We start from the raw sequence: 23,420 nt of genomic DNA, 5'->3' as shown, positions 1-23,420 counted from the left end.
AAACTATTGTTGTATGTAAAGTAAATAAGGTTTTTAAAATGTTTAAGAAGTTTAATTTAAAATTAAATTAAAATGCAGAGCCCCCGGGACTGGTGGTCAGAACGTGGGCAGCGTGACTGCCACTGAAAATCAGCTTGCGTGCCGCCTTCGGCACCTGTGCCATAGGTTGCCTGTCCCTGCCCTAGGTAAAGGGAAACCTGGCTTGTGCAGAGCAGAGGAACTCTACAGACACAAGGGGTTGGGAAAAACTTGGCCCAATGGAGAGAGGGCAAGAAGCCCCCACAAGCTGAAGAGCTGGAGAGGGAAGTAGCCCAGGGGAAGGAATCGCTAGTTCAAGTGGTTTACCTCTATCCCTAGGGCCCCTGGGCAGGGACCCAGAGTAGAGGGCGGGCCTGGGTCCCTCCCTCTCCACTCCTTTTTTCTGGGACAGTTGATACCCCAGTTCAGGGGTGAGAAACGGAGCCCTGAACCCCACACAAGAGGAGAAAGCGCAGGACCCATCATAATAGTGCCGGCAATTTGCCACAATACATTAAAAGGGGAGGGGGAATGATTTGTGGGACACTTAACTATTTTAGAAGTTTGACCTTTTTTTCTCATCTACAAGATTATCAGAAGATTTTAATCTTATGTGAAAACAATATAATGTATTCTGTAAGCATGGTATTAGAAAAAGTTTAATAGTGAATATAAATAGGAGGTCAAGTCACTCCTAAGAGACTTAATGCTGGGTGGATTGTCTGGTGTGTTTATTTTTTTAAGCATGTGCAGCATGGGGTATACTGGAAGAGTCAAGTTCACGTAAACAAAAAACACTGAAAAAATATATTTAGGAAAAGCTGAGGTTTTAAGTGTAGAACCCTGTTTGTTTGATTTTTAGCCACGATTTTTTTTTCTACTTTTAAAACTGTAGGTGAGATGTATTCTGTATCATGGACACATTTTTCAGAAGCTCCTGTCACTTAGCTGCCTCTGAAAATTTTACCCCACATGGTTACAACGGCTAAAGGCTGTGACTCTGGCAGGTGCCAAGGCCCTAAGTCTCACCTGAACAATGACACACACAGCTGGAACCAGTCTGGCTCACCCTTGCCTTAGTATTGTGAAAATAGATATTAGAATTAAAAACTGTGTTTAGACTTTGTGGAATGCATGTGAGTTGCTGCGTGTGTTAATCTCACTTATAATTTCTGTATCCGATGTTATAAGGTAATATCACAGCAAAATGACCAAAATGATCAAGTATTATTACTTTATCAACTACAATTGGTTAATAACATAATAAAAGCATCCTTATTCAGAATCATCAATGGACTCCAAAATGTCTGCAGCATGGGACCTGGAGTTTAGAGGGTGGAGGATCTGAAATAATGGAGTATGGGATTCCCAGAGACTCTTCAAGAACTGATTTTAAACAAGCTATTTTTTTCTAACCCTGGCAAAGCAAACATATGCAACTAACTAATTTGACCAGTTCTGTTGAGCAATAGCTAAAAGATCATCCATTTTTAGAAATGGAAAGAATAAAAAAGTTACCTACCTCTAACTGTTGTTCTTCTAGATATAATGCAGACATGTACCCCAGGCACCGGAACTGGAGAACTTTGTCTAGCAGGGCCCATAGGGGCAACCACGCTCATGTTCTGAGGCCTTAGCCCCTTCCTTGGTCGTATAAAGGTGCCGCTGTTCTGACCTCTTCAGTTACTTCACACCATATGTTAGAAGTTCAGACTCTGATGCAGGGGGGATGGCGGGTGGTAGAGGAACGCATGTCTGCATCATGTCTTGAACAGCAGCAGTTACAGGAGGTTAACTGTTTTTCTTCTTTGAGTAGATACAACCACGCGTTTTAAGTAGGTGACTTGAAAGCAGCATTTGCAGGAGGTGTCTATTTTAGGAAGGACTGCAATGTTGCCTTCCCAAAGTTTGCATCTGATCTGGACACAATGCTGTAATGACACAATGGTTTTCAGAAGTATGCTCAAAGGATCAACTGGCTTCCCTGCAAATGTCCGATATAAAAGTGTCATTTAGATGTGCCCTTGATGTCGCCTGAGCTCTTGTGAAATGAGCTTGTACCACTTGTGGACTACTTCATATCTATCATGATACAGGAAGTTTTCCCACCTGGAGATTGACTGTGGAGAGACTGCTTCATTAGGTCTTCATATAAAACAAACAGATGCAATGAAGAACAGAAAGGTTTAGTTCTGTCCAGATAAGACACTAGATATTGCCTTACTTACAAAATGTGGAGACAGTGCTCCTCTGGGGTTGAATGCATCTTAGGGAAGAACACTGGTAAATATATAATTTGGTTCAAATGAAACTGCGAAACTACCTTAGATAAAAACTTAGGGTGCAGCCGCAAGGTCAGTTTATCTTTGGAAAATCACATGTAAGGAGGCTCTGCCATCAAAGTCTGCAACTCGCATGCTCTCCTGGCAGATATCGCCACAAGGAAGGCCATTTGCTGACATAGAAGGGAAAAAGAAGAAGTTTCCAAAGGCTTGAACACAGGTCCCGTAAGAGCTGCTAAAACAGTTTTAAGGCCCCACAAAGTAACCAGCTCTGTAACCGATGAGTGGAGATGAATGACTCCTTTCAAGAACCTCACTCCCATGGGGTTTGAAAGCACCCACTTCCCATGGATAGGTGGATGAAATGCTGAAATTGCTGCCAGGTAGACTTTCAGTGAACTCAGCATGAGGCCAGAAGATTGAAGGTGTATCAGATACTCCAAGATGTCCTGGATACAAGCCCATGTTGGTTGCACTCCCCCAGGTATTGCCCATATTGTGAACTGCTTCCACTTGGCCACATAGGCTACCCTGGTGGAGGGCTTCCTACTGTTAAGCAAGACTTGCCAGGTCACCTCTTCCTCATCTAACCATGCAGCGTCCACACTGTGAGATGCAGGGATGTTGGGAGCAAAACCTGACTGTGATGTGAATCAGGAGGTCTGGGTGAAGAGGAAGGAATATAGGAGGCCAGATTGGTAGTGTGAGGAGGTCAGAAAACCAGCGTTCTCTCAGCCACGTTGGAGCAATAAGCATGACACAGTCCATGATTGGAATAGGAGAAAAGGCATAGAAGAGTGCTGTTTTCCAGCTCAGCTGAAAAGCGGTGGCCAAGGAGGCTAGACTGAGACCCACAACAGCTGGCATTTCTTTTTTTGCTCATAGCACAAAGGGTTCCCCAAACTGAAAAGATGGACCACAGGATGCTGGACTTAAGAAAGGAGAAATTCCTGCCAAGGTGATCCAGCAGGTGATTGTAGATCCCCTGCAAGTGATCAGCCATGGGGGAAAGATTCCCCTGATGCAAAACTGCCAGAACCTGATTGCCTCCTGACAGAGCATGTTAGAGTGTGCTTCCCCTGCCTGTTCACATAATACATCACGGTGATATTGTTGGTGAGTATCAGAATTGCTAAGGATTTGATGTGATCTTGAATGGTCTGAAAAGCATTTGTACATGGCACAAAGCTCCAGGACACTCATCAGTAGAGAAGCTTCCTGTTCTGACCACAGGCCTTCAACCTTCTGTGACTCCAGATGCACTGCCCAACCTATTAAGGAGACATCAATGACTATAATTCTGGCCAGTGGAGACTGAGCAGAGGGATTGCCCTGGCACACATTGTCCTGAACCATCCAGCCCTGTAAGGAATTCAGGATTGGCAGAGGAAGACAGACCCATCCGTCCAGGGGATGATGGTGCAGACAGTAGAGCGACTTCAGACACATTTGAAGAGGACAAAGGTGCAGCCTGGCATATTGGCTGCACACACACAAGTAATCCATATGACCTAAAAACCTCAGGCACACCCAGTCTGTGCTTGAGTGTTGGGACTTCAGCTCCAGACATACACAGCAAATCTCCTGAATCGTTTAGTTGTCAGAAATGCATTTGAATTTGTAGAGCAGAATTTGCAAGCAGTATTGTTGTTGTGGCTGCTGACCACTTATAGGGATGTCTCCACAAGGCTAAAATATATATACGCCCAAAGCACGCAAAGTCTTTAAACAATTGCATGGTTCTGGAGTCTTTAAACAATTGCATAGTTTCGTTGTTCTTTTCTGAAAACAAAACTCAGCCATCAAATGGTAAATCCTCAGTGGTCTGTTGCACATGGGATGCAATGCCTGAGTTCTGTAGCCATAAGACCCTCTTAATGGTTGCAGCCAATGCCATAATCCTGGCTGAGGCATCCACTGTGTCCAGGATTGCCTGCAATAAAGTTTTGGCCACCAAACAGCCTGCTGAAATGAATGCTTTGAGTTCTTCCCTGGAGGCTTCTGGCAACTTGTCCATGAACTTAGACATTACCATTAATTAACAAAGTCATGTTTGGAGAGCAATGCTTTCAGGTTTGTGATGCACATCTGCAGGGAAGAGACACTATAAATCCTTCTCCCCATCAAGTTTGTCCTCTTGGACTCTGTCTTTGGTTGTAGAGATATACCTTCCGGGCTGAGCCCTGTCATTTGCATTAGTCTCCAGCTGAGAGTAAGGGGCCAGGTGGAAACAGAAACAATCAAACTCTTGTGTGGGAATGAATATTATTTCTCCAAATGCTTTGCTGTAGAGGAAACAAATTAGGAGTCTATCAGAAGGCCTTTTCAGGCTCCAGGAAAGCCTTATCTATTGAGAGGGCTACTCTCCCTGGAGCTGATGCTTGGAGACTATCCAGGAGCTTTTGCATATATTCCTGGAGGAATTCTGACCCAATGTAGCAGCCATGCGCTTCAGGAGGTCCTCATATACCTTAATGTCCACAGGCACCAAGGGAGAGGAAGATTCCAGCATGATACAAGGAGGCAGTTTGCTGTGTCAACAAGGGATCTTGTTTTTGTTCCACAGGATCTGGACAGAAGAGTCCTCTAGAAGCACAGGGAACATACTGGTGATCTTGCTCTGAAACTGGTCAAAGAGCAGGACTTGGGGACCAAGGAGCGTCCCACGAATTCCAAGGAGGCCACAGGACACAGAGATAGGGCATTAGTGGCCAGTAGGCCCTGGTCCCAGCGCCTCTGTCCTGACTGCAGGACCGATGCCGATCTCATCACTGATAGTGATCTGAGGATGGTCTTTGGTGTGGATGTCCCCAGTCTGGATCTTGAAGAATCCCAAAGGTTCTGTGGTGACAGTGGGGGGAGCCAGACTTGATAGAACAAACTGTTACACACTCACTCTCTCTCTCTCTCTCTCTCTCGGGCACTCACCTTTACCCAGTTCCTAGGGCTCAGGCATAACCCTGTCAGTTTAAGTACCTGCACTTACCCAGTTCCTAGGGCCTAGGGTGTAATTTTCTATGGGTTTGCAGGACCTTTTACCAGTGGAAAAGCCTTACACGGTAATACTCTTATCCTCTATTTACTGACAATTACCAAGCAGAATACACATACTAAGCCTACAATGCTGTGCTCACCAATCCTGATCAAGAAGGTGAACTTTCTCTGTTGGCTAGGCAAGGCCAGTCTCATCTGGATTCGGGTCATGGTCGTGCAGAGGATTTTTAACCGCTTTGATCTTAGGCTGTGTCTTGGAGGTGAGTTCTTCCAGGTCCTCCTTTCTTATTATTCTTCTGTTCCTTCTCTGCTGGTCTCCTTCTTGGACCCCAGTTTATATAGCGAAACTTGAGTCCTGCTTAGCTGTACCATAGCCAATTATTTTCCTAAAATGTTACTAACCTATCCTAACAAAATTCTCTAACCAATTATACCTCATCAACTTACATAATTTTGCTAGGTGTAAATTAATTAACAGACGGAAACAATCAAAGAACCAGACAGAGATCATACCGACAAACAATAGGGAAGTGGGGACCATAATGACAAAACAGTAAAGAAATGAGGATTTCACAACCACAACTGTTGATAAGTGATCTGTTGCCAGACAGGATGTTATCAAACTAAGTCTTCTTTAACCGTCTTAAGATCTGTTTCTTTATCTGATGATGGTGGGTGCTATTAGGACGGGGTCTCGGTCTTAACAGCCTGATATTACATTGTTTTAATGTAATTGAGATGGAATGTGAGGATGTGACTTCCTGTATCCTGTGGCCTTATCCTGAATTAAACACAGGAGGACAAGGTGATAGGTAGTAAGTGTAATTAGCTGTGCCGATATCTCTTACTCTTTCAAGTAAAAAAAAAAAAAAAAAATTCCTTGCCTGCTCCATGCATACTATGAGCTGCCCTGAACGGTCTGGCTCTGACCCTAATGGCATGTTGCAGAGCACGCCATATTCACTTTGCTTAGTCTGGCTTCATTTTTTTAAGTCCTTAGGCATTCTTGGGGGGCGCAATACTAAAATGGTTCCAGAATTTTATGCCTGAATTCAATAACAAACATAAGTAAAATTGATTCCAGTCTTTTAGCGAGAGAGCAAATAGGAGCCCTTAGAGCCATATTTATTTCAGCATTTTATGCTGTTGGACATTTCCTGTAATTTTAACTTGTTCTGATTTGAGAAAGGAACGTACTGAAATGTCCCAGTCCCTGATTTCCTTTTTAACATAAGTATTAAATGAGTTATTGCATTTGGGGAAGCATTGAAGTTGCAAAAGTTTCCACATTTATTTTTTTAAAATAAATTAGATCACTTTAAACGCTAATTGCATGTTGCAGTGTTGCCAAGCTGTTAGTTCTGCAGCGTTCTTAAATTTAAACATACAATTTCCACCTAAAATGAGAATTTCCTTTGCTCCATTACTTATTTAACATAAGGCTGGATGCGGTATATGAAGGGCCTGATTTTTACCTGTGGTGCGGTCATTACAAATATGTATGAGTAACTTTTACTCTGAATAAATTTATTCAGTGCAGCTAGTCATGTGAGTAAAATTACTCTCCTTCAAAAGGGTTTGAGTCGGGTCCTTAGCCCGTTGGTCTATTCTATGAGGAAAATTCTTCTAACTAGAAATGGGCCCAGACTGAAACTTTGATAAAGTTTGCACCAGTAGTCAAGTATGATGAAAACTGCTCTGATTATGACAATTGGGCCACTGCCGTGACTGTAGCTGTGATATAAGTGTAAGCTGGAAACATGGTGGGAGATGAAGATATTTCTTTTGCTCAAAATACAACCTAACAGAATGAGTTTGTATTTTATCAGGTTCCTTTGCCCTCATACTTTAACCCATTCGTGTTGCATATGTTGCTGGTGGTCTTGCTCGCTGAATTTTTTTCTTTCTCTCTTCTCACCCCTCCTCCCCCCAAACACTGGAGTATATCTAACTCCCTTTTTGAGCTTGGAGACTTGAGTCCATTTTTACTTTACACCACAAATAGAAGGAAAAATAATTAAGGCCATTTGCTAATTTACATGCAATGTGGTGTAATGGGTCACTTTTAGAGGTTACACTAATTCTTTCAGTGCTTGGCTTCTAAAGTACATCTGGATTTCCGCAGAGCTGAAATCATAGAACTCGCTGTCAGACCTAACCTATAATATACCTGTAAGATGTGTATTGTTTGAGAAACCTAAACTCTCTTTCAGCAGAAATAATGAAAACTGAGAACAAAGGTGTATTCAGTTCAGTTGCCTTGTCAGTTCCCCTGAGCTTCTATAGCAAATCTGGTAGTAGAAGTAGAAACAGACTTCCTAAATTGTAGGTCAGCCTAACTGAAGGTGTTTGTACTTTAGTGGTTAAGGATGGCAGGGAAGGCAGGACTGGTTACAATGCGCCCTCTGCTGGCTGGCGCAAAGAACTTAAACATTTTCCATCAAAACCACAAGAGCAAGAATGCAAGACAGCAGCAAAAAGTGAAAATGGCAACCAGAATAAAGAGTCAGCTATCCCAACTAGTCTATTTCAGTTCTGCAGTGCTACTGCATCTGCTCTGGAGTGTTATCAAATGTATCCTATGGTACATATGGCATACATTAGCAGTAGCAGCAAAGATTCCTGTGGCATCTTATAGATTAACAGACATATTGGAGCATGAGCTTTCGTGGGCGCATGCATCCAACGAAGTGGGTATTCACCCACGAAAGCTCATGCTCCAATATGTCTGTTAGTCTATAAGATGCCACAGGACTCTTTGCTGCTTTTACAGATCCAGACTAACACGGCTACCGCTCTGATCCTATTTAGATATTGTCACTTCCTGTCTTAGGAGGGATCACTATGACTAAGTAAACTCCATTAGCAAACAGATTTGTCCAAATGTCTCATTCCCCTACAGCACATACAGTACCTGAAATGTTCAGTCTAACCTTCTACACTGCTTAGTTTTCTTTAAACAATTCCAGTCTTCATTCTTTTGAATGAACAGATGTAAAACTAGTGAAATAAAAGTACATAAAAACATACACTAGCAACTTTACTTTGCCAGTAATAAGACCTCCTGGTTGCAAACTTTTTGTAAGCTTTTGTCTCCTCTAGCGGGTTCTTAAGACAGACACATATTTGGCGATAAAGTATTGTTTACCACTAGCATTTTCTTCTTCCTTTTTATTATTTCCTTCCAAGGTAGAAACTTGAACTTACATCTGGTGCAGAATGTTGTTACTTGGGTTCTCAAGCTATTTGCTAAATGTTCTTTTCTAATATAGGTAAGAGAGGAATGCAGGCTCCTCAATGCTCCGCCTGTTCCACCACGAAGTTCAAAGCCCTTGTCCACCAGTCCTTCCATTCCTCCTCGCACAATCAAACCAGCACGGCAACAGACTCGTTCTCCTAGCCCTACGCTGTCTTACTATTCTTCAGGATTGCACAACATGTATGTATTTGAGCTATGAAATCCAAATATTTCCCTCTATAGGAAAATAGTTTGTCTATGAATGTGTACGTTTTTAACTATTCTGAAAATAGCCTGATGAATGTTTTTTTAAAAGTTTTCTGTTAACATATGATGCAGGTTGGTGTCACTGCTTCCTGTTAGGGGTTAACTTGGGGCTTGGCTACACTCAAAACTCCAGAGCGCTGCTGCGGGAGCGCTCCCGTAGCAGCGCTTTGAAGTGCGAGTGTGGTCACGGCACCAGCGGTGGGAGAGAGAGCTCTCCCAGCGCTGCAGGTACTCCACCTCCCCGTGGGGATTAGTTTGCAGCACCAGGAGCTGCACTCCCAGCGCTGGGGCACTGTTTACACTGGTGCTTTGCAGTGCTATAACTTGCTGCGTTCAGGGGGGTGTTTTTTCACACCCCTGAGCGAGAAAGTTGCAGCGCTGTAAAGCGCCAGTGTAGCCAAGGCCTTGGTGAAGTAGCTCTTTTTAAAAATACTCAAGGCAAAGCAAACTCACATAAGCAGAAACTGTTAATTTATTATACAATACATGAAAATTATTACTTCATACTTACTTATTTTACTATAGGTGTGCAGGGTATGAGATAGAAAATCTATCCTAAATTTCAAGGGGAATCACATACAATTCTGTATAACACTTAACATTCTCTTCATAGATTTTGTTTTAAAATTAAAACCAGAGGATAAACATGCAAGCCCCCAAATACTAAAGTTAGCTTGTATGTGCAATCTTAACTCTGTGCAAAATCTTATTAAATAATCTAGCAACATTTTTGTCATCACCCATGCTTTATACATTGCTTTTAAACATTTTCATTGAAATATATTTATTTAGATGCAGGTATCAAGTATTGGGAGTAGCGAGGTTAGTCTTTATCTACAAAAACAACAAGGAGTCGGTGGCACCTTAGACTAACAGATTTATTTGGGCATAAGCTTTTGTGGGTAAAAAAAACACTTTTTTTCCCCCCCACAAAAGCTTATGCCCGAATCATAGAATATCAGGGTTGGAAGGGACCTCAGGAGGTCATCTAGTCCCATCCCCTGCTCAAAGCAGGACCAATTCCCAAGTAAATCATCTCAGCCAGGGCTTTGTCAAACCTGACCGTAAAAACCTCTAAGGAAGGAGATTCCACCACCCCCTAGATAACCATTCCAGTGCTTCACCACCCTCCTAGTGAAAACGTGTTTCCTAATATCCAACCTAAACCTCCCCCACTGCAACTTGAGACCATTACTCCTTGTTCTGTCATCTGCTACCACTGAGAACAGTCTGATTCTCCTCTTTGAACCCTTATTCAGCAGTTGAGCAGCTATCATTCCCCCCATTCTTTTCTTCTGCAAGTACAATCCGTGTCCCTCAGCCTCTCCTCATCCAGTCAATGTGCTCCATCCCCCAATCATGTTTTGTTGCCCTCTGCGGACTCTTTCCAATTTTCCACCGCCCTTCTGTAGTTTTGCGGGCCCAAAACTGGAACAGTACTCCAGTATGAGGCTCATCATGTGAATAGAGGGGAATGATCACGTCCCTCGACTAACGTGGCAGTTGCCCCTATACAGCCCAATAATGGCCGTTAGCCTTTTGGCAATCAGGGCACATTGTTGACTCATATCCAGCTTCTCATCCACCGTAACCCCTAGGTCCTTTTCTGCAGAACTGCCATTTGGTCCCTCGTTTGTAACAGTGAATGGGATTCTTCCGTCCTAAGTGCAGGACTCTCCACTTGTCCTTGTTGAACCTCTTCAGGTTTCTTTTCTGTATCCTGTTCCTACCCTCCAGCGTGTCTACCACTCCTCCCAGTTTAGTGTAATCTGCAAACTTGCCGAGGGTGCAATCTACACCTTCCTCGAGATCATTGAAGATATTGAACAAAACCAGCCTCAGGACCGACCCTTGGGGCACTCTGACACCAGCTGCTAACTAGACATGGAGCCATTGATCACTACCCATTGAGCCCGACGATCTAGCCAGTTTTCTATCTACCTTATAGTCCATTCATCCAGCCCATACTACTTTTAACTTTCCGGCAAGAATACTGTGAGAGACCGTATCAAAAGCTTTGCTAAAGTCAAGGATTAACGCATCCACTGCTTTCCCCTCATCCACAGAGCCAGTTATCTCCTCATAGAAGGCAATAAGGTTAGTCAGGCATGACTTGCCCTTGGTGAATCCATGTTGACTGTTCCTGATGAATTTCCTCTCCTCCAAGTGCTTCAGAATTGATTCCTTGAGGACCTGCTCCATGATTTTTCCAGGGATTGAGGTGAGGCTGATTGGCCTGTAATTTCCCGCATCCTCCTCCTTCCCTTTTTCAAAGATGGGCACTACATTAGCTTTTTTCAGTCCTCCAGGATCTCCCTCGATGGCCAGGAGTTTTCAAAGATAATGGCCAATGGCTCTGCAATCACATTCACTAACTCTTTTAGCACCCTCGGATGCAGCACATTCGGCCCCATGGACTTGTGCTTGTCCAGTTTTTCTAAATAGTCCCGAACCACTTCTTTCTCCACAGAGGGCTGGTCACCTCCTCCCCATACTGTGCTGCCCAGTGCGGCAGTCTGGGAGCTGACCTTGTTCGTGAAGACAGATCTGTTAGTCTTTAAGGTGCCACCGGACTCCTTAGATGCCAGTAGTAAACTATGAAGCTAATTTATGTTGGAATTACCGTGCTAACTCAGACCAGTGGGGTGGTCCCAGTGTTGGGAAGTGTGTAGTAGGTAGATTATGGAATAGCTTGCCTATTGGTTTCCTAGACTTCCCTTGTTAGAGGTCAGCATATGCCTTTAAGCATGAAGGTTTATGTACCCCGTTCAACGTAACTGAACGTTCTCACTGTTCATATAAACGTGTAGTGATCTCTTCCTAAGCTCTACTAGATCCCTGCCTCCTTTAAGTCCTGCAGCACTGAGTTCCAATAGGGTTGTTTGTGGCGGATGGGAGGGGGTGTCAATAAACATCTTCAAAAGTATTTCCTTTTATTGATCTTTATCATTTACATTTTTTAAAAGATGTCATTAAATGTTTCCTTGTTCTTGTGTTGTGGCAGAAGATAAACAGGAGCAAAGAGGGATAGCACAGTGGTTTGACCATTGCCCTGCTAAACCCAGGGTTGTGAGCTCAATCCTTGAGGGGGCCATTTAGGGAAGTGGGGTAAAAATCTGTCTGGGGATTGGTCTTCCTTTGAACAGGGGGTTGGACTAGATGACTTCCTGAGGTCCCTTCCAACCTTGCTATTCTATGAAGCTCAGAATGAAATGTATGCAAATTTGAATTTAAGGGGGGAGGGATAGCACAGTGGTTTGAGCATTGGCCTGCTAAACCCAGAGTTGTGAGTTCAATCCTTGAGGGGGTCATTTAGGGATCTGGGGCAAAAATCTGTCTGGGGATTGGTCCTGCTTTGAGCAGGGGGTTGGACTAGATGACCTCCTGAGGTCCCTTCCAACCCTGATATTCTAACCAATTTATTTTCTCTATCATGTTCATTTTGTACACCCCTATGATGTCCTCTCTTACTAACTACCCTCGTAAACTAGATGGGCCTCGAGCTGGATTCTCTAGTCTGCCAAGGCCACTTTGCGCAGTCTAGGTGTCCGCAAATGCCCGTGAAGTAGTGGGAGATGAACGGTGGAGAATGACCTTCATGTGCAGGGGTGCTCTCTTCTGTCATAAACCTGCCACCTACACCAGCTGCCTCCCCCTTATGCATAGTGCACAGAGAAGGGTGTTGGAGGCAGAATAGGGATTGAGAGGAGGTGCATTGAGGAGGAGCTCTGCTATGTCTGATCCTCCACTGTTGTAAGTTAGGCTGCCCCCGTGCAGCTATAACGTGTGCTGGGGTGGCGTGGTTCTGAATCAGTGAGCACAGCTGGCTGTCTGCAGCCCCTCTCCGCACTCAGTACCATTATAGAGTACCATAGTATTTGCACTGTTTTCCATCTCATGCCTTATACAGACTAACTTTTCTTTTTTCTTTTTGACCACTGCTGCACACTGAGCAGAGGTTTCCATTGAGCTTGCACACACAGATGTCCAAGTATCTTTCCTGTGTTATCCATTGTTGGATGGTTAAGCTTTGTCTACACAGAATTCCCCTGCCTGTGCACACATACTTGTGCTAGCTCTCATGAAGCTGAGCCCAATGGGTATGTACTCGGCCATGCCTCAGCTGCCGCTACCCTTGCTACCGCGGCTACGTTGCTATTTATGCTCACACTAGCTCGATGAGAGTTAGGGCAAGTCTGTGCACGAGCAGGGGAATCACATCCCTAGCTTGCAATTTAAAGACAGCCTAAGGGCATGGCTACACTTGCAGATGTAGAGCGCTGGGAGTTAAACCAGCCCTCAGAGACCACAGCAGGGAAAGCACTGCAGTGTGTTCACACTGTCAGCTGCAAGCGCACTGGTGTGACCACATTTGCAGCACTTGCAGTGGCATTAGGAGCGGTGCATTATGGGCAGCTATCCCACAGAGCACCTCTTCTCATTCTGGCACTGTGACTCGTAGGAAGGGGGAGGGAGGGTGCAGGACATTCTGGGTTCTGTCCCAATGCCCCATGATGCATCGCTTCACGTCCGCACAATCCCTGTGCTTCCATCCACATTTGGCGCCATTTTTCAACCTTTTTTGTACTGCACACTGTCTTCCCTTTCTATTGGCGGGAATGGATCCTGAACTGCTGAGGAATATGCTGATGGGTCTTGCCAGCACATCATGAATTGCAGTTGAATTACTCCTTAAGCTACAAACTGAGGATGATGTCGACTCATATAACGCATACAATGCGAGATTGCTTGTGGCATTCACGGACATGCTAACCACCGTGGAACATAGTTTTGGGGCTTGGGAAACAAGCAGTGAATGGTGGGATCACATCGTCATGCAAGTCTGGGCTGATGAGCAGTGGCTGCAGAACTTTAGGATGAGAAAAGCCACTTTCATGGGACTGTGTGATGAGCTTGCCCCTACCCTGTGGTGCAAGCACATGAGATTGAGAGCTGCCCTGCCAGTGGAGAAGTGGGTGGCTATTACAATCTGGAAGCCAACAACTTCAGATAGCTACCGTTCGGTTGCTAACCAGTTTGGAGTGGGAAAGTCGACCGTTGGAATTGTGTTGATTCAAGCTTGCAGGGCCATTAATCGCATCCTGCTCAGAAGCACTGTGACTCTAGGTAACGTGCATGACATTGTGGCTGGCTTTGCACCAATGGGTTTCCCTAACTGTGGAAGGGTGATAGATGGGACGCATATTTCAATTCTGGCACCAGCCCACCTGGCCTCCAAGTATGTTAATCAGAAGGGGTATTTTTCTGTGGTTCTCCAGATGCTTGGGGATCATCCTGGGCATTTCATTGTCATTAACGCAGGCTGGTCCAGAAAGGTGCATGATGCACGCATCTTTCGGAACACAGGCCTGTTCAGGAAGCTGCAAGCCTGCACTTTCTTCCCAGACCAGATCACCATAGGTGAAGTCGAAATGCCTATTGCAATCCTTGGAGACCCGGCTTACCCTTTTAATGCCATGGCTCGTGAAACCCTATACAGGGAGCCTTGACAGGAGTAAGGAGCGGTTCAACAACAGTCTGAGTCAGTGCAGAATGACATTGGAGTGTGCTTTTGGCTGTTTAAAGGGCCACTGGTGCTGTCTGCATGGAAAGCTGGACCTGGCTGATGACCATGTCCCCACGGTTATATCCGTGTGCTGTACACTGTACCCTCCATAACATTTGTGAAGGGAAGGGTGAAAGATTCACTCAGGCATGGACCTCGGAGGTTCAGCACCTGGAGGCTGAACACTGTCCCCACATTTTCCACAGGAGTTTGTCATGGAAGAAATCTCGCTGCTAGGGGTGACCTGGGAAGCAAGGAAGTAGTCTTCTACTACAATGTGGCTTCTGCCCTGGCCCATATGCAGCTTGCCTGTGGTTCCCCCACCTGTCAGTGGTGCGGACATGTTAGCCTTACTGGAACAAGGAGCGCAGTAGCTCTGCCAAGGAACCTGCGCAAGTGGATTTCCCAGTTTCTGCATGAGACCTTTGAAGAGATCACTGAGGCCGATTACCACAATGTGAGAGAGCACATCAACGCCCTATTCAGCATCTAGGCATGCATGCAGCCCTAACCCTCCTCGCCTCAAGAGCCCACACCAAACAACTTCATTCCCAAAATAAAAGCCTCTTACCGGGCACCTCCTCTGGTGTTTGTCCTTCCCCAAGCACCGTCTGCTGCGACTGACTACCTTCCGCCTGGCTTGAAAACAGCTCCTGGCTGCATGCATCTAGGGATGCTGGGTTGTCTCCCTCCTCCTCAGCATCCTCGCTCCTGCTTTCCTCCTTCTCCTCCTCCTGCCTTGTTGAACTGGGCTCTGAAGTGTCCATGGTGGTCTTTGGAGTGGAGGTGGGGTCGCCCCCAAGTATCACGTCCAGCTCTTTGTAGAAATGGCAGGTCGTGGGGGCAGCACCGGATCAGCTGTTTGCCTCGCGCGGTTTGCAATAGGCATTCCGCAGCTCTTTCACTTTAACCCTGCAATGAGGGCAGGGCAGTAGAGTTCAAAGTGATGACCAGAGTGACTAGAACTGGCATTGTGGGACACTTCTGGAGGTGATCAGAGCACATTAATAGACCAGGGTGTCCACACTGGCACCGCAGTGCTCCAGCAGGGCGCAGCAAGCATTATGCTTCTCATGGAGGTGTATTACCAGGAGCGCTCCAGCTTCAGAGTCCAGGAGCTCTACATGCCTTGCCAGTGTGGACGCCTCATGAATCAGGGTGCCCGGGGCTGCTTTAATGCGCTCTAACTCGCAAGTGTAGTCAAGCCCTAAGTTGAACGTAGGCTTGGCAGAATTCAATTTTTTTTTTTTTTATAATTTCAGCAGATAATACTGATTGATTAAAACTGAAAAAAATGCTTAAAAATAACTTAAATTTTCACAGTTGAAGGAAATTATTAGGGGGAGGGGTGTTGCACAATAATTATTCAATGACAGTAGATGGTGGGATGCAAAGAGGTAGAGGTTTATAACTAAGTCCCTATGTCGTTCACAATATTGTGGAAATTGCAATTCCTAAAATATTAGGCTCCTACCACCATTTTTATTTTAATTATCTTACTTTGCACAGTCACCAACTTTGTGTACATTTTGAGTGTGCAATTAGTACTGCACTAACATTCAATGCCTACAGCAATTGTGTTAAGACTTTTAGTCTTCACTCTTTTTTTGAATGAATGTTATATAGTTGCCACAAAATGTCTGGTTATCAAAAAAAAAATTAGCAGGCATAACATAATACTGGAGTATTGTATCGTTCCAGCAAATTTTTCTTAAATTTTCTTGGCTTTTCCAAATTACAGCTATTAATAAAGGTCCATTGTCACTTTTCCACCATTTTCCATGTCTTGTCTACAACTCAGCCATGATTGAAGATTATTCAAGTAGGGCCTTATTTATAACCATTAAAACACATTGTCAACATTACATGTCAAAATATATAAAGTAAATATGCTTAAATAAACCTCTAAGTTCTCAAGTATCAAAATTGATGGATAGTTAAAGAAAAATGCTTATTATTGGTGGAAATATTTTTTTGTGTGTGTGTATGGTGAAATTGACATTTACTCAAGTTTTCTGATTAAAAACCCAGTCCTTCCAAGCCTAGTTAAGTGTATGAAAAATTCAAATGACTTTTTCCACCACTGTGCTTGTTTGTCTCTGCTATACATGGAGGTATTTTGTAAATAATTCTGTTCATTTTAATTTTTCCAGTTTCCCTACTACTGAAGGAAGGTTTACTGGTCTGTTACTCCTAGAATTACCCAAAGCACTTAAAAAAAAAAAAAATAATAATAATAATAATAATAATAAAAAAAAAAGCAGCAAAGAGTCCTGTGACACCTTATAGACTAACGCATGTTTTGGAGCATGAGGTTTCGTGGGTGAATACCCGCTTTGTCGGATGCATGTAGACGAAGTGGGTATTCACCCACGAAAGCTCATGCTCCAAAATGTCTGTTAATCTGTAAGGTGCCACAGGATTCTTTGCTGCTTTTACAGATCCAGACTAACACGGCTACCTTTCTGATGATAAAAAAAAAAAAAAAGCTAAAACATTTACTACTCTCTTGTCCTCTGTCATATACCTGATTTTAATAGGAGATTACAAAGTTTAGTAGGCAACTTTACTCCTTAATTCTTAAATCCCTCCAGCATTCTTGGATATAAATTATCTGATCCTGAGCTTAATTGACTAATTAGGACTATCCTTCCTAAAGTGCCCTTGAAAGGAAGAGGCAGTTGGCATCATAGCTAACTTACTTGCACATTTAAATAGGTTATACATAGCAGCAAACTTTATTACTGCTATTGTTTTACTTGGTCTGTATTATGTTGTATAAGTATGGTTGGGTGTGTACTTCTCACAGAAGTGACTTTCACAAATCCTGTCCAGTGCTTAATTTGTAATGAAAGAGGTGCCGGGGCTCAAGCAATTAGGTGGCAAGACTGAAGCAGTTGTTTTTCTTTCATAACTGCCAGCAATTTAAAGTGATATGGGCTGGATGAGTGGACTTTTCAAGGGCATTTTAGGAAGGATAGTCCTAATTAATCAATTAAGCTCAAGATCAGATAATTTATGTGGATAGAAAGCTGGCTAGATCGTCAGGCTCAACGGGTAGTGATCAATCAGAGAATCATAGAATATCAGGGTTGGAAGGGACCTCAGGAGGTCATCTAATCCAACCCCCTGCTCAAAGCAGGACCAATCTCCAGACAGATTTTTGCCCCAGATCCCTAAATGGCCCCATCAAGGATTGAACTCCTAATCCTGGGTTTAGCAGGCCAAATGTTCAAACCACTGAGCTATCCCTCCCCCCAGAAATGGATTCTGAAGCTTTTGGGGGACAGATTCCCTCTGCTGAACCAGGAACTTGAACTCTGCTAACTGAGCTAGCCAAGCTCCATGTCTAGTTGGCAGCCGGTATCAAGTGGAGTGCCCCAAGGGTCGGTCCTGGGGCCAGTTTTGTTTAATATCTTCATTAATGATTTAGAGGATGGTGTGAACTGCATTCTCAGCAAGTTTGCAGATGATACTAAATTGGGAGGAATGGTAGATATGCTGAAGGGTAGGGATAAGATACAGAGGGACCTAGACAAATTGGAGGTTTGGTCCAAAAGAAATCTGATGCGGTTCAACAAGGACAAGTGCAGAGTCCTGCACTTAGGACGGAAGAATCCCATGCATTGCTACAGACGAGGAACCGAACAGCTAGGCAGCAGTTCTGCAGAAAAAGACCTGGGGTTACAGTGGATTAGAAGCTGTATATGAGTCAACAATGTGCCCTTGTTGCCAAGAAGGCTAATGGCGTTTTGGGCTATATAAGTAGGGGCATTGCCAGCAGATCGAGGAACGTGATCATTCCTCTCTATTCAATGTTGGTGAGGCGCCATCTGGAGTTCTGTGTCCAGTTTTGGGCCCCACACTACAAGAAGGCAGTGGAAAAATTGGAAAGAGTCCAGCGGAGGGGATGGAGCACATGACTTCTGAGGAGAGGCTGAGGGAACTGAGATTGTTTCATCTGCAGAAGAGAAGAATGAGGGGGGATTTGATAGCTGCTTTCAACTACCTGAAAGGGGATTCCAAAGAGGATGGATTTAGACTGTTCTCAGTGGTAGCAGATGACAGAACAAGGAGTAATGGTCTCAAGTTGCAGTGGGAGAGATTTAGGTTGGATGTTAGGAAGAACTTTTTCACTAGGAGGGTGGTGAAGCACTGGAATGGTTACCTAGGGAGGTGGTGGAATCTCCTTCCTTAGAGGTTTTTAAGGTCAGGCTTGACAAAGCTCTGGCTGGGATGATCTGGCTTGGTCCTGCTAGTGAAGGCAGGGGGCTGGACTCGATGACCTTTCGGGGTCCCTTCCGGTTCTGTGAGCTAGGTATATCTCCATATATTTATTATTATTTATTATTTAGTTGGGGATTGGTCCTGCTTTGAGCAAGGGGTTGGACTAGATGACATCCTAAGGTCCCTTCCACCTCTGATATTCTATGATTCTATAGTCTGATCTCCTAATTTATATGGTTAAATATCAACATTGCTTATATACTAACCATTCTTCATACTAACTATCTTTTTGTTTTGTTTTTTAAGCAGCATCACAGAAGGTGACACAACAAATCCACCTGAGAGTGCCCCTCTTTCTTGCTATCCTTGCAATATGATGGAAACCGAATCAAAAGAGCCTGACAGCAAGCTGCCTTTTGGAAGCCCCTCAGCTGAAGCTCTGTCTTCTAGGTTGTCCTGGCCAAACCATTTTTCTGGAGCTGCCGAAGGCTTAAACAGGAATGATTTTCTGCTCGATCCAAGCAGGAGTTATAGTTATCCAAGACAGAAGACTCCAGGCACACCAAAGAGAAACTGTCCAGCCTCTTTTACTTTCGACTTTGACAGATGTGAACTCCCTGCTGGGTACACGCAGTTTGCCACAACAGAGTTCAGCAACACCATTTGCAGTTGTCCAAAGTCAGCAAGCTACTCTTTAGAATGCACTGATGAGAAAAATCTGGCAGTAAGCAATGCAAAGCAGAGTCATTCATGTCCTGCCTTACCTCCTCGTGCGCCAAAATCGAACGATGAGAACCCAGTTCTAGACACTTGTCCTCTGCCTCTGAAAATAGACGGTGCAGAGGAAGAATCTCAGACTGGTTCACCAGACCTCTCAGAAGATCAATATCCTGTTAAAAAGGGCATGCAGAATGTTTTCTCTGTTTCATACCCATTTTCGTCTCCCCTTCACCTTCAGTTAGCACCAAGGTCTTGTGGCGATGGCTCTCCCTGGCAACCACCTACAGACCTTTCTGGGCTCTCAATAGAGGAAGTATCTAAATCTCTGAGATTTATTGGTTTATCAGAAGATGTCATATCATTCTTTGTTACAGAGAAGATTGATGGCAATTTACTCGTTCAGCTTACAGAAGAGATCCTTTCTGAGGACTTTAAGCTAAGCAAATTGCAGGTTAAGAAAATACTGCAGTTCATTAATGGCTGGCGACCGAAGATGTAGTTCAGTGATTCTGACTGATGTTTAATGAAACTGTGTGAGAGATGTGCTAGAAGTGCTGGGGCTAGTACGTCATTTCCTGTTTTTGCACTAAAAGCCCTTTCTGTAAATAATAGTGGAAGAAATTCTTACTATGCAGATAAAGTTTTAGAGTGGTGAACAGATTTTTATATGTCAATAAAAATGTAGAGAACCCATAGAGGTGTGCCTTGTGCATCACTGAACATTCAGCAGCTGCTAAACACTGGACGTTAAGGGAATTAATTTTTACTCATGTAGTCTGTCAAAACATAGTATTTATTACTGAACAATTAATATGAAAGACCACACACAACTCTAGTTTACAGTTTTGTGTTAACAGCAAAAAATGCATTTCTGCTGAGGTTACTTCTATTCAGATTATTGGCAACATGCCATGACTTAGTTTTTCCTTTTCTGCTGTTAATAAAGGATATGATCAAACCTATAAAACACCATTTTTAACATTGTATCTGAACTTTTTAAAGAGTTTTAAAACATCCTTTGAAATGCCACTGAAACAGTATATTTTGCAAGATAATTTTACCAAAATATCTTCATGACTATCTAGATAAATTTGCCATGTTACTGCTTCTGAGTAAAACACTTATATATGAAATAAATAAATAAAGCTTAGTGTTCCTGAAAATAAAGAGTCTGCTTATCTGGTTGACCATGGGGGAAAAAATGTTTGCTACTCTGAACCATTCTGTTCTTGCCATAAACCAATGAAGAGTTCATGAGCTGTAGATTTCAAAAGGTACTTTGTTATCAAGTGAGTCACTTATTAGTATGACCACCAGGTCATGCCGTTTTCTTGTGGGAAAGGCAGCTTACTTCACCAAATCAGTTCATATGTTTCTTTGGCAGATCCCGATGTAGCATGTTGCAAGTTGAGCCTTTTGTTAGTTCACCCATTCCATGTCCCCATCGATAGGAGAAAGAAACCCAATTTGATTAATCTTACTGTTCTGATGAGCTCCATCAACCCATCTGGACTCTGCAATGAGATATATGCAGGCAGATAGTTGCACTTGTATAGAGTCCCCTTGAACTAAATAATTGCTGAAGTACAAAAGCACACTAACTCCCTGTAACAGTGCAGACACTGAAATGTAGAGAGAGGATTAAATACGCCGGGTGAGAGTCTGTGCTCTCTCTCTAAGGCCTTGTCTACACTAATGCTGTAAGTCGATGTAAGTTACACTAGTTAAATTACATAAGTTACATAACTTACATCGACTTAATGTGGTGTATATACCACGCTATATCAGTGGGAAACGCTCTCCTGTCAACACAGTGTCCACCTCCAATTGAGGTGGATTAAGTCAACAGGAGAGCACTCTCCCATAGACTTTTCATGTCTTCACCAGACCCACTAAATCGATGCAGCAGCGCTGATTTAGCCTGTAGTGAAGACAAGACCTAAGACCCAGCACAGAACTAGGAGAATCAGGGGAGGACAAGCTGACTTACAGCCACATTTTCAGCCCTTCCAATTCTGGGCTTCTTGGGGGGCCAGAGTGAACCTGGCCAGTAACTTGGGCAGCCCTTAACAGCTTGTCGCTGTCTGCCTATGGGCAGCAGAGCTGCTTCTGCCCTGCGTAGCCTACACCTGCCTGCCTTGTTATGCTCTGCTTTGGCACACTCTTCTGCCAGGATTTTCAAGGAGATCCTCAAAGACAGCCTGTGGCTAGCCTCCTCAATTCCTGCACTGGGGGGTTCACCCATGGCCAGACCCAGAGACATTCTGGCTCCTTTCCCTGGGGTACAGCGGCCTGAGCAGGGGGTGAGAATGTTTTTGGCACACAGAAAATTAACTTTTGCCATTGGTGGGAGTATAGTGGAAGCACTGAGACTAGGCAGAGAGCAGACGAAAATTTGAGAGACTGATTTAACATGTCTTCTCAACCACTCTGAGGCACAAAAAGGGGGATACCTACAAACCATCAAAATGTTTCCTATGACCTGGACAAATCTCAGGTCATGCCTTAGTGCAAAAGGCAGGTTTATTCTTTGTATTGCAGCAGCATGCAGAAGTCCCAGTGGGGGACAAAGGCCCTATTTTGGTGGGTGCTAAACATCCATCTAACCAAAAATATATAGAAATTCCTTGCCGTAAGGAGAGTTTATAATTGTAACATTTGACAAATGGCAGACTGATACAACAAATGCTTTCCCTAGCTGCTTTTTGTTGCTTCTGTTCACTAGAGTTTTAAAATATTTATTCAACGTTTACATTTACTAATTATATTTTTAAAGTGCAAGTAAGGCTAAATTGGATAAACTCAAATACTGTTCAGAGTTAAATGCTAGTCTGTCCATAGGGCTGTGTAGGATGTAATTACTATTTGTTAGCCCTAACTAAATCAGATGGACATATTCAACATTGGAAGGCTCAAACTACATTTACTTAAGTGTGTGTTTGTTTGGTACACATGTTACTCTTGGAAAAGATTGGATGGGTTGCAGTCTTGATAACATTCAGGCGTCTGAGATAGGTTTCAGGTCATTAAAAAGCACACAGCAACTGGGCTTCTTTGAGTACAAGCTGGATGCATATTGCTGTGTGTCTGCCTCGTCGGTTGGTCAGTTTTTGCTGATGATAGCATACTGGAATTTGAAAGCTGGGTTCTGATGCATCAATACCACACCAGCCTAGTCTCAAATGAAACAGACCACTGGGACTATGTCTATGCTGCAATGTAAGCCCAGGGTTAGTAGAATTCGAGCTAGCAGACCCTGGGTTTGTTAACCTAGGGCTTGAGCACCTACATTCATTTGTACCCCAGGTTAAGAATTGTTGAACTCTGGGTCCCAACCTGGGGCTCCAGTGTCTACGCTGCATTATGCTGGCCAAGATCCAATTCCCCATGTCCCAGATTTTGTAGTGCCCTTAAAAAAGGTGGCCTCTCTAGCTCGTTGGTGGTGTGGTGTGAGGAAAAACTTGACTGTCACCAAACTTCACTGTCCAGGGGACAAATAAAGCCTATCTGTGGAATTGCACGATACTTTCGGCAGCGTCCCAGAACACGAATCCAGTGGAGGTGTCTTGACTCAGGTTCAGCCGATCCAGCGCTGTTGGTTGGTGCAATTTGTGCATAGACAGAAGGGGAGTTAGGCTTTAACTTGAGTTCGAACCCTGGGCTTACATTGATGTGTAGACACAAACACACCCTCATTAAGAACAAAGGAATATAATCATGTTTGCAGATGCGGGTTCTAAGTACAAAGTCCCATCTGAGACACAATTGCAGGCCAATCAGATTTCTACTGTACTCCTTGAAATGGCTTGTTCTGCCTCGGGATTTCTTAGATATCTTTATGCATAGTTCATTAGTGTGCAACATTTCCTCCCAGTCTTTCCAAAAAGTAGTTCACAGGCTTAATTTTCCACTTCTTTATTAGATTTCTATATACTAATAACTGTCAAAAGGGGACTTTTCCAGGCCTGAATAGCTTAAGAAAGCTGCCTGCTTGACCTATGGGCCTGACTTTTTAAAGGTATTTAGGCATTGCAAGGCCTAAGTCACCTTTAAAAGAGGGATTTGGCCAAGTCACTTTGGCCCAGATTTTTAAAGCTCTTTAGGTGTT

General features: G+C 43.8%; 1 protein-coding gene across 3 annotated transcripts in view; it reads left to right on the top strand.

Moving 5' to 3' along the window:
* GAREM1 (GRB2 associated regulator of MAPK1 subtype 1) overlaps positions 1 to 20,425 on the top strand; it is a 136,897-nt gene extending 116,472 nt beyond the window's left edge. For 2 of the 3 annotated variants that reach the window (XM_032765267.1, XM_032765269.2), the window contains 2 exons: positions 8,567 to 8,733; positions 18,899 to 20,425. In XM_032765267.1, the coding sequence (XP_032621158.1) occupies positions 8,567 to 8,733; positions 18,899 to 19,811 (1,080 nt within the window). In that variant the 3' untranslated portion in view covers positions 19,812 to 20,425. The remainder of the gene's footprint in view (positions 1 to 8,566; positions 8,734 to 18,898) is intronic. The other variant, XM_032765268.1, reaches the window with a different exon arrangement.
* Positions 20,426 to 23,420: the final 2,995 nt, after the last annotated feature.

This window comes from Chelonoidis abingdonii, chromosome 2 (genome assembly GCF_003597395.2).
Source record: "Chelonoidis abingdonii isolate Lonesome George chromosome 2, CheloAbing_2.0, whole genome shotgun sequence".
Taxonomy (NCBI): Eukaryota; Metazoa; Chordata; order Testudines; family Testudinidae; genus Chelonoidis; species Chelonoidis abingdonii.
Note: the sequence above shows the minus strand (reverse complement) of the source record. Positions and strands in the feature narration are given on the sequence as shown.